We start from the raw sequence: 10,974 nt of genomic DNA on the forward strand, positions 1-10,974 counted from the left end.
GAGATGCATACGTATATGGTGGACGTACATCATGTGTCCGATAAAATTCACGGTTTCGTGCTATATCGGTTGAAATATGTAAAACAACTTTGTCGTTGATTTTCCGCCGCGGTGTCGGAGTTGTACGATGATGATGCTGCTGGGACTGCTGTTGTTGTTGTTGTCGTTGTTGATGTTGTTGTTGTTGTTGTTGTTGTTGTTGTTGTTGTTGTTGTTGTTGTTGTTGTTGTTGTTGTTGTTGTTGTTGTTGCTGCTGCTGCTGCTGTGCTTGCTGCTGCTGCTGCTGCTGCTGCTGCTGCTGCTGCTGCTGCTGCTGCTGCAGTTGCTGTTGCTCTTGCTGTTGTTGTTGTGAATCTTCAATGTTTGACACGCTCGGTAATGATAATGACAAGATCGTTTGCTGCTGAAAGTACAATTTCGATTAGACTAATAAATCAAACTTTTTCTCATTTCTGAATTCCGATGTGCACCTTTCACCCAGTATCAAGAATGGTTAATTAATGCCAAATTCATTTGGAAAGAAAAAGACCATCGCTTTCTGCCAAATCTCGATTAATTTTATTAAATGAAATTCGAACGGATATCAAAAGGCATAAGACTTTAATCATACATTTCAATAAACATGAATTCAGAGCTCTCACTAATATCTTCTCTCCATCTAATATTATGGAAGTTATCAATTTCTACATTTACTTACCTCCCAAATAATTTATAAATCCTTACTTTCCTGCTGTTGGAGTGAAGTTAAAAAGGTGAAAAACAATTTCTGAGTAATCCCTGAGTTTAATGCACCTGCGAGACGAACTGACCTTCTTCCACAAATTAATGTGAACTTGAGAATTGTACTTAACCTCATATTACTCAACCCAAGAGCCAGAATCCAATCATTTCAATCCCTGAATTAACAGCACCACGAACAAGTGTCGAAAATATCAGCGACAGGATTCGATTCCCTGTATTTGAGAAAGGATAAGTATCTGTAAAGTTCAACGAGCTGAAAGAAATAGTCGATAGGGATGACCAACCTGATCGGGTAAGGATTCAGTTTTTGGCTCTGCAAGCGTTGGTGATGGGATAGATGCTGAATCTTGTGACTGCTGTAACGTGCCTATGGTTGGCGTGGTGGTATCAGGTGACTGTTTCATGTGTAAATGTTGCATCATGGCCTGCAGACGAGTACGCTCCCTGTTAAGCCTATGTTCCAGGTTATCCACTACTTCGATTTGAGCGCGACACTGCTGCGCGGATCGTTCATCGAGCGTATGCACCGTTGCCAAATGATGCAAAAACGTGGCGAAATTTTCGCACGGCTGGTCACACTGTGGCCAAGTGCATAGGTTATGCTGAAAAACAAAACAAAAAAAAAGGAAAATCAGGAAACTGAAATTCATAAACTTAAGAAGTGCAAAATATGAAAGAAAATCTTTCTAACGGAATTGTCAGCAAACCGAACAGTTTTGAACTTACGGATAGTCCTGTATAATTCACGACTGCTAATCATACCATTTTCTTAGCATACTTAAAGTGTTGGAGAATTTTATTCCGCTTCCAGATTACATTATCCACTCTCATTAGTCCACATTACGATAAAATATTCTAGATGGTTCTCACAGTCGCCTTTTTTCTGTAGTCATCATGTTAACCCAACATAGATCTCAAGTGAATACTTATCATACATAAAAAAATTTTCACGGATGTTATAATAGTTTATTACATCAACTGGTATATGAAATGGTCATAGCATATTAAAATATTTTATGGAAAAAAATCTCCAGTTTCTGTAACTCATTTAAATGTCACATTCTGTGGCGTCGGTTTTTATTAAAATCTATTCAAGATTCAAAGTGGATTTGAAGGAAGATTCAAAATGTAGATTCAGAAGTAAAGTATGAGTACGAATCCTATTCAGAAATGGATGATTAATGAGTCAGAATAAATAGATATGCAAGAGTAATCCAAAAGACGTTAGATAATGGAATAGTGAAATGAAACGAGAAATACAAATGTTACAGCAAACGTTTGAAAAAACACAGTTTTGCAATTGTTTTGAGGATAAACTTTTTTTTTGTCTTAAACTCGTCGATCAATCTTCTCTTTGCCTTTTTGTGTGTTCAGTTCCTTCATTTCCCATGTTGACATTCAGAATGAATACTTGTAATGAATGTAAAACGGCAAATTTGTTTCTGATTTTCATTTTTCCAAATTTTCCTAAACAAGAAGGTTCTGCTTTCCGACCATTTAAGGATTTTATCTAATTTTCTACCTAATATAAATATAACTCAAGAAGTACGATGTGTACGTAATGTTTATAAATAAACACACAAGGAAACGAAACTAATTTATTTGCCTGAGTATGGAAACGAACCCTTCAATCACTTATTTGTTTACCACAACTTAATTTCGAAGAACAACCAAATAAATTGGAAAATGAAACTTTAATGAAGTTTAAAATATAAATTTTGCTAATGACTGCTCCAGGCTTTTTTTGTCATTGTTGCAGCAATATACTCAGGAAGGCAACTGAATGCAAATGAATTCTGCAGTAGCAATGCTAAGATGATAGGAGAAGAGGGTGAAGGAGGTTAGGAGATCGAATATAATGCTTAGGAAATTGTTTTTTTTCGCGTTACTTATTACACTTAAATAAGCAATATGTAAGCATTAAGAAATAATTTCGTTCTATTCGTTTTCCTTTGTTTATAAATCTTTTATGAAAAAGGAAAAGTAAGACAAAGCATGAAATTGAATTTTTTACGGAAGAGGATATAGCGTAAATTCATCGTACATTCCTCCACTTTTTTCATCTGTCTCGAATACTTCACACTGTTACTTATTTCAATTATCGTCACAGCTGTACACCTCCTGTCACTTTAGTGAACAAGTTATATTGCGGCATCCTTTTTAAACCTTCATTTATCTGTTTTTTAAAAGTAAACGTCCCTCGTTTTGCAGTTTTTCTTCTGCTCTTCTAATAAAGCAAATAATAGGCGCACACACAACAGCTCGTTTCTACCCACATTTTTTGAAACATTTTCAACATCATAATTATTACTACTATCAGTTGCCACTATCATCATTACTATACAGCCTTATCGTAATCGCTAAAATATGTTTATTTTGGTCACTTCTATTATTCAACATCATTATTATCATTCATATCAGCATTTCCACTGCACCACCGCTTTCCTCACATCACATTCCATTACCACTAATAAAAGGTGCCACTGTTACTGCTAACATCACTCGCATCACCACCATCAACAATAAAATGTCGCAATCCTGAACTTATCAAAGGAAAAACAAATGAGAGATTATTACGGTAGCTCCCATTAATGGAAATGTTGGGTAAGGATTCCTAAGTTTCTGTCCCAAATCATCAACACATCTCAAAACAAAGTGTGAATCGGGAAGATAAATTCCAACAGAGTTAGGAACAGATGTTTACGAGTTTCAGAATGAACAAACGGCGAAGGGTAGAATAGAGCTGCGGGAGAAAGTAGAAGAGGAGGGATAATATAGAAAGAGGAAAGGATTAACCTCTTCTATGTGTAAAACGTGTACATATTTTTCACAATCGAATGCGTTTGTTTGCTTCATTCACACCATTTCTCCTCTTCGAATGTTGTTATTTACTAATCAAGTAAAGACAATCCGTATGCGTGCGTATGATAAACAATAACCGTTTAACTTTCACCGTTATAACCTCTTCTCTACCCTTAAAACATGCGAGGATTGTCACTCATTTGTCCCAGCAATATATACAGATATCGAATTATCCCACTATCATCATTCCAACTTCTCCGCTCCTTTCGCATTTAATGGAAACCAGTATCATTACCATTGATGACATATAATTTCACATTTAATTACTACGCACTAAGAGGACAAAAATATCATACAAATTTACTATAAAGTCCACAATCTTCGAGGATAAAAAAAAATAGATCAGTTATGGTTCAGATTCTCCGTACTATATCAGTTTCTTTCCTCTTTCTAAATATTGAAGACAACTGCAAACTCCACTATATCTATGTACAATATATCACCACATTTTTCACCAGAATATTTGGCAAATGCAACAGGACAGTTTAACAAATTAATGACATGTGATGAGGATACAGCAGCACTCCAGTCATCTGTTTCAATGGAGGAAGAACACCGAACGTCCCAACAAATGGATGCAAGTGTTTGCAGTATTCCCACCTTATACAGATCAACAATGAGCAAAAGACAGAGGTCAGCGACAAATTTTAATGCATTTGTTTACTCGTTGTACGCATTCGTTTATTATGGTATCTATCAGAGGGAAACAGAGCAGGAGAACCAGGAGTTGAGCATGATATTGGCTGTAAAGAGCATGAAGAATAAGAATACTTACTATTACTAGTTGAAGAAGCTTATTGGGACTTCAAGGCTTTTCAAAAACTAAGATATCAACTAACCTGGTAGAGCGGGTGCATTAAAGCTTGGCTGGTGCCCGGTAAAGCTGTTAAGTCCAGTGGTGGTAATAAAGTTGGCAGACCAAGCATCATATTCTGCCAAATCCGTTGAAGTTCCGTCTGAGGTCGCAGCTGCTGAGCCAAGCGTTCGTGTAATGCCAACAAAAACATTTGCTCAGCCTTAGTAAAAACATACTTACGGAAAAGCACTACCCATTTTCTTCCTACTCTATAGTTCCATTCAAAAATTTTATGGCATACCTCATATCGTTTCAACGTCGGTAATTCCCACATTTCGGAAAAGTGCACAGAGGAAAACCAGCTGTCACACACAACCACATTTGGCGGTAAAATCCAAAATTTAAAATGGGACAATCCGAAATGCTCAGGTAAACGAAAAAAAAAAGCACGGCGCATGCTAGGAGTAAAATACGTAAAATATCCGCTAACCTGTGCTTGTTCATTGCGTTGCATCGCGCTTAACTCGTGAGCTAGGACGTCTTGACTTGAATTAGAGTTGATTGAAATGTTTGGTGACCCCTGGAAAGAAATCGAGTTGTTTAGACCAAGTTGAGTTGTTGCTGATTCGTTATGCAATCATAAACAGATCCGTCCGTTCTGGTCTCTGAAGAGAAGACATTCTCCCTCCTTCCTCCTCCCCCTCCCTTGCCAAATAAAAATGAATGTCTCGTATCGGTTAGGTTCATCAGCGCAACTCATGCGAAGATACTATGAAACTTATAAATTTCTAATATTTTTTCTGAAACTCAAATCTAGATTTTCAAAAATTAAACCCTACATCTTTTCCGCAATTATCCGTCCCAGCATACATTCACAGGTCTATACAGTGATACAGTCAATTCTAGAATCACAAATTAATCCTTATAAAGAGCAAAAAGGATGCGTTTTCGCTGTCAGTGTAAATGCAATGCTTATATGAGAACTTGTCAAAAAATACCAATAGCTTTCATTATGGGAAAAAGAGGGGTCTGAGGGGCCGCCTTTTCGCTTTTTTATTGCTTAGCAAAAAACGAACCGATTGTTCCATGGAGAGCGGGCGGGTAGAGATACGGGGATCGGAGGGAGCAGCTGCGCTTTGCACAAACTCACTTGACGAATGCAGCAGTAACAACAGCAGCAGCACAAGCAGCAGTGCAATAGGCTCAGGGGCCTTGTTTACTCCCCTGTTTACCCCTCAACCTCCTCCTCCCCCCGCCGTCTAAATGTAAACAGATGAGTGTTCATGCTACACTGCCATACGTCAGACATTCCTCCGTGGTGTGCTGGAGGGGGACAAGGGGATGCCATTCCCTGTATGTTCATTTCTTCCTTAACTCTCCCGACTCCAGCAGTAAAGTAAGCAGTAAGGAGCACCATCATAAGTAATATCTCATTCTGTGTCCGTATGTGCATACATATGCAAGTATGTGCATGTATGTGTGCACGTTTTACCGTGTGTCCATTAACATGCCAATAAGAAACGTGGCACACGTGTCTTACCGGTATTTTTATCTCATATGCATCATCCATCACTTTCGATTTTACCGCGCCGCCAAACCTACACCAACCCCACTTTGTCAACAACCCGTTCCTCAGCCACCCATATATACACACCTACACACACATTTACCACACACACACCCACGCACGCACACACAGACATACACAAACATACCCACACATATCAAATACGTGTGTACACAATTCTGTCTGTGTGTGTTTGTATCGTTGTCTATGGATCCTTTGTAAACATCCCCGAACAAATATAATTACTTCTTACCTTTCTTTTTTAAGTTTTTGTTAGAATAAAAATTGTCCTTAGCGGAAAAAAAGGAAAATAAACCGCTTGGACGGCGATAAGGGATGAATCACTAAGTTTAGCAAACGTTGTTGTTATTGATGTTAGAACAATAGTTGATGAATATTACGAAATTCCGGAAGAAGTCGAGTAAATAGCTAAATTCGGAACCAAATGGATGCTGCTTCCTGAAGCGTTTAGATGATGGCAGACAGAAATGAAGTTATAAACAAAGGCCACGATAAAAAAAAAATAGGGAAGCCTGGATCAGTGATTCAGACGCAAAGATCAATAGTTACGGGGAAGAGAAAGACAGTAGTTACTATATTTAATGGTATTGGATATGCCTGAAGTAGTATCAGAAAAACCGGGAGAAAATATGGATATAAAAAATAACGGGACATTATATAGAACAACTTTATAGCCTATAGGACATATGCTGAAAATACACCTTACAACTTTTAGACCATCAACAAGCACCCCAGAACGGAAAGACTCCGAATCCTGTGTAAAAAATTTTAAGGGCTGTACCAGTGGTACATTTGCAGTGATAACAGTGGCAGTGCTTAAGGATCATGAAGTTAGTCGGGACATCAAAAGCACAGGAGTGACGTTGGTTGTGTGGTGATATCATAGCAGTTATTTGCTGTTGATGTTGTTGTTGTCGTTGTTGCCTCCTTTTCACTCAATAACTGTTATTACCCATTTGTTTACTCCTCTCTTTTTCTGTTCCCTCTTCCTCTTATTATAATTCTGCGTTATGTCTCACTGCTATCATGCGCCCACATACAAATTTCACGACGACATCGCCAATAGCAGCAGCACAACAACAATAACATGATAGTAACAACTAATACGTAACAACTCAGTTCTCCCATCATATCACAGGTGCGTAGTTCCCCTCTGTCCAGTGTCCAGGGTCATATGACTCCATCGTCGTAAACGAAAATTCGATCGCAATATTCCATCAACCGAAACCAGAGGTACAATAAGCACTATATTTGTATGTATGGGAGTAAGCCACTCCAAGATTGGTTATTCATCAAATTATTTTAAATCAATACGTGTCATGATTGCTGGAGCTACACCGTCAACACTTTGACAATTTGACCCTAAATGAAATGACATCAGATGAAATCCCCCCATAAGTACCACATATGACGCTTTAGACATCTAAACCGCATTACTTTTTCGTCCAGTGAGAATGGCAGTTCCATTTGGTTGGGATAGAACCTGCACGACATAACAACAAGAACTGGCAACTTTTAGTAGTGCCAAGAAAAAGGATACGAGCTTTACTGGAAAGCCCCTCTCATCGAATCTTCAGTTATTATTTGCTCAATGAGGCAACACTCACCAACTTGTTGTTTAACAAATCACAGTTCCCTGTTTGCTATCTGCTGATGACAATAGATTGATCATTTCACGTAATACGTCATGCTCACAGAAACAAAAATATCAAGGAGACAATAAAAGTATGGAGAAGGAGGGGGACGATGACAATGAAGCAAACAAGCCAACCGCGTAATCAACATCAAAACAGCAACAGCAGGTGGAGTAGTATCATGTAATCATGGGTGGTCTTGTTTATTTAGTACAGCAAAATGAACACCGCCCCATTTTACCTATGTGTGTATGTTGTGCTGTGCTGTGCTATCTACTATTTCCTGTTTGTCTCCTTTTTTTGCCTCACTTTTTTCGTTGCTCCAGTAGCGTAGCTGTCACTAGCCGAGACTTCACATCAACCTGCCTGCTGTAAATAACTTGTTTGTATAACAGAAAAGTTGTGGTGATAATAATGATAACTTGCAATCGAAAAGCTCTTGCGTTGATAGAGGCATTACCATCCCTCTTATCACCTATTCCTCTCATCGCTTCCTTTTCCAGATGACAATCTCCCGAATGATTCGAAAAGCCGCGTTAAAATCAGTAATGAACGGCACAACTAAACAACTAAAAAACGAAACTTGGGGAAAGAGATATGCTTTAACGATAATGGTAATCATTGAAGTAATGAAGGTAATGATGGATATACCATATCAATTGTAACAGAATTGCTATCTAAGGTACAACTGGTGACGTTAATAGCTCTGTGATATTGAATGATATAAATGGAAATACAGTGAGCTTCATTTCACATTTCAGTTTCTTCATAATATGTTCAGTGCTTTAAAAAGCTTTCTTTGCTTCCACAGTGTTTAAGGCACCACCGTAATGATCACTACCACACAAAGATATGTTGCTTAAAAATAATCCTTTAAGACGGTCGATCTATTTATTTATTATACGAAATTTTCATCGCTATTTAACAAAACCAGTAATCCGAAATGATCTTGCCAGAGCTCCAAAAATATCATCACAAAAAACGTACTTCTGGCAATCAAATTTTGGAAAAGTTTCCTCCTGCCTTTTCATTGCCAACAGGTGATTATATTTTTCCCAAGTTTTTTTCATTAAAATTAAGACCTCATTTTATTTTGAATGGTAGATAGTCACTTGCGAGTGAAAAGAGAAATAGCGAATTTACTTATTTGTAATTCCGATTAGATGTGCCACTGGCCTCATTGTTGGTATCGGCTAACATGGTTGTCTTTTCAGGACTTGCTAACGCCTTTGATTTTGTAGCAGGATCAGGATCCTATTTTCTTGGCATCGTAGTCTGAATTACTTGATCTCAAAGGGAATGAGGAAGAAAGAAATATTGTTTTTAGTTGGGATTCTTTGGTAGAAGGTTTCATTTTTGTCCGAGTAAGCTGGAATTCTGGAACTTTATAGCCGAGTAAATCTGTTCCTGAAGTGCATCAAAAGATTAACCTTTAACTTGCAAGCCAAAATAGACAAGCAGGATTTTTTCGCTGCAATGGCTTTTGTTACCCCTTCACTAATCTCTGTATTTATTCAGGTAAATTGAGAACTTTTAATGTGGCTTTGTCATAGGGACATAGAACTCCCTAGCAGGTTTTGTTCACTTCGTTTTTTTTTCATTGTTATGAGAACTGTTTGAAACAGAAAGAGCTGGGAGAAAGCAACTTATCACCCTTTGTTCCTACCAAGTAGTTTGTAATTCCACAACCAAGAATGAGTGCGGGGAATAAGTGTAAAGTTATGGATGCCGGTAATGTGATAACGAGAATTTTGGGATTGTACGCTTACTATGTTGTTGAACGAACGCTTTGGCTATCACTACTGCTGCTGTTGCTCGTATGCCGATTAATGGAAAACCAAAGAAAAAAGGGACTTTCTGCAGTGATAACAGTCCATAATTATAGCGATAGTCATAAATGATAGAGTTCAATTGCTACTGAAGTAGCATGTCTGGGTTTCATCAGTACTAATGAGGAAGAAGTACATCAAACTCATTTTAGTATTTACAGTAAATGTCCAGAAAGTTATTTACTTTTCTTCCCAACTTTATTTTCAATACCGTACTCACCTTGTAGATGACGGTACTGTAATCATGGCGGAAAATCCATCTGATCCCCATGTTCCGTCAAGGTACAGAAGAGGACATGATAAGTAACGCGGGACATATTTTCAGAAATTCTAACTGACATGAGTTAGGTGGTTGAATTTTGGTGGTTCGAGTCAGAGATGATCTGGTTTTGGATTGACTGAACTGAAACGTTCGGTGACTAATATCGTGAGCCGTATCTCGTTTGGCAGTGCTTCACTGCATCCGATTTGATGCTCCTAGTAATTTCCTGCATCCTACTTCTCATGATATTGATGGTATTATTATCATATTTCATAATATTTAATTCTCTTACCTCCTCTTCTTTTTGCATCACCAACTATGTTGTTGACAAATATTAACTGCCCAGAAGGATTATCATGGAACGAAATTAGGCAAATAACTTTGGTCACTCCCGGTTTCAAGAAGAGTAGGACCTCTCCAAAACTAAAAGCGTTACCGTTAACAAGTAAAACAATAGCAGAATGTAATCAGGCATTGCAAGCCCTGAAATATTCCTCAAGAGCAAGTTGTAATGCGCAATTTCCGAGATATGAACATGGACAAACAGTGAAGTTTATGATAAGGGAAGAGTCTACATGGAATAATCAACTCCTGTACAGAGTGGTAAAACGTTTCCTCCCAGAGCGTGATTGTTCTATTCTAAGATAATCATATCTCGGTGTCGGCTGGAAAAAAAAAAAAGAACGACAAACCCAACATAAAGCAGATTCGAGCTACTATGGGAATGTGAATACATGCAAGTTTTGTCAGCTGTCCTATTAATGTTATGTATAAGAATAAAAAAAATGCACTTCCCAACTTTGTACTATGTCTGTCCAGATTGAGGCAGATTTGGCTTGGCCTATCACCACTTCGTCTCAAACCAGGTGAGCAAGTGACAAGATGCAACGTTTCTATTTATCGGTGAAAGTCTCCGGACATCCTCCGTGTAATTATGAAGTCGGATTCTTGTATGTATTTAACAAAAATGGAACTTGGAGCAGACGGACAACCTTCCATGTCAAAACTCCAGCTGCCTGCCATTTATTCGAGTAAAATTCACAAGGCTTGTTTTGAAGTCATTCATGTTATGTCGTGTTAACATTCGCAAACCACCGAAACACAATACCATAGACCATTAAGGTGCGCTGACCAGGAGTCGAGTGGAACCAGAACAGTGGGATACCATTAATCAGGAGTCGGTCGAAGATTTATCCTCTCTGATAGCATCTAAAATGTTGACACGACATGCCTGCAAAAGTNTTTGAACAATTTGAATCAGT

General features: G+C 38.1%; 3 protein-coding genes across 5 annotated transcripts; 1 reads left to right on the top strand and 2 right to left on the bottom strand.

Annotated features, from left to right (window-relative positions):
• Positions 1–11: 11 nt before the first annotated feature.
• Positions 12–6,432, bottom strand: LOAG_09174 (hypothetical protein; the record flags this gene model as incomplete). Of its 3 annotated transcripts, none has more annotated exons than XM_020447874.1 (5): positions 6,283–6,432; positions 4,890–4,979; positions 4,443–4,619; positions 1,026–1,343; positions 12–403 (listed from the first exon to the last, which is right to left on the bottom strand). In XM_020447874.1, coding segments are annotated over exons 2-5 (909 nt in total), but the record flags the coding sequence as incomplete, so codon positions are not given. The 3 variants fall into 3 exon arrangements, with proteins under 3 accessions (XP_020304722.1, XP_020301939.1, XP_020304721.1); XM_020447872.1 differs by lacking the exon at positions 6,283–6,432 and adding an exon at positions 5,476–6,082; XM_020447873.1 differs by lacking the exon at positions 6,283–6,432 and having other exon boundaries at positions 4,890–5,206.
• Positions 6,433–8,867: 2,435 nt separating this feature from the next.
• LOAG_09175 (hypothetical protein) lies at positions 8,868–9,721 on the bottom strand (the record flags this gene model as incomplete). Its single annotated transcript, XM_003144703.1, has 3 exons — positions 8,868–9,028; positions 9,391–9,478; positions 9,671–9,721. 3 exons carry the CDS (start codon positions 9,719–9,721, stop codon positions 8,868–8,870), a joined length of 300 nt encoding a protein of 99 aa, XP_003144751.1.
• Positions 9,722–10,030: 309 nt separating this feature from the next.
• On the top strand, positions 10,031–10,959 carry LOAG_09176 (hypothetical protein; the record flags this gene model as incomplete). The annotated part of the gene is made up of 3 exons (XM_003144704.1): positions 10,031–10,263; positions 10,532–10,578; positions 10,835–10,959. 3 exons carry the CDS (start codon positions 10,031–10,033, stop codon positions 10,957–10,959), a joined length of 405 nt encoding a protein of 134 aa, XP_003144752.1.
• Between the last annotated feature and the right edge of the window lie 15 nt (positions 10,960–10,974).

The sequence above is a fragment of the Loa loa genome (assembly GCF_000183805.2).
Source record: "Loa loa unplaced genomic scaffold supercont3.562, whole genome shotgun sequence".
Lineage (NCBI taxonomy): Eukaryota > Metazoa > Nematoda > Chromadorea > Rhabditida > Onchocercidae > Loa > Loa loa.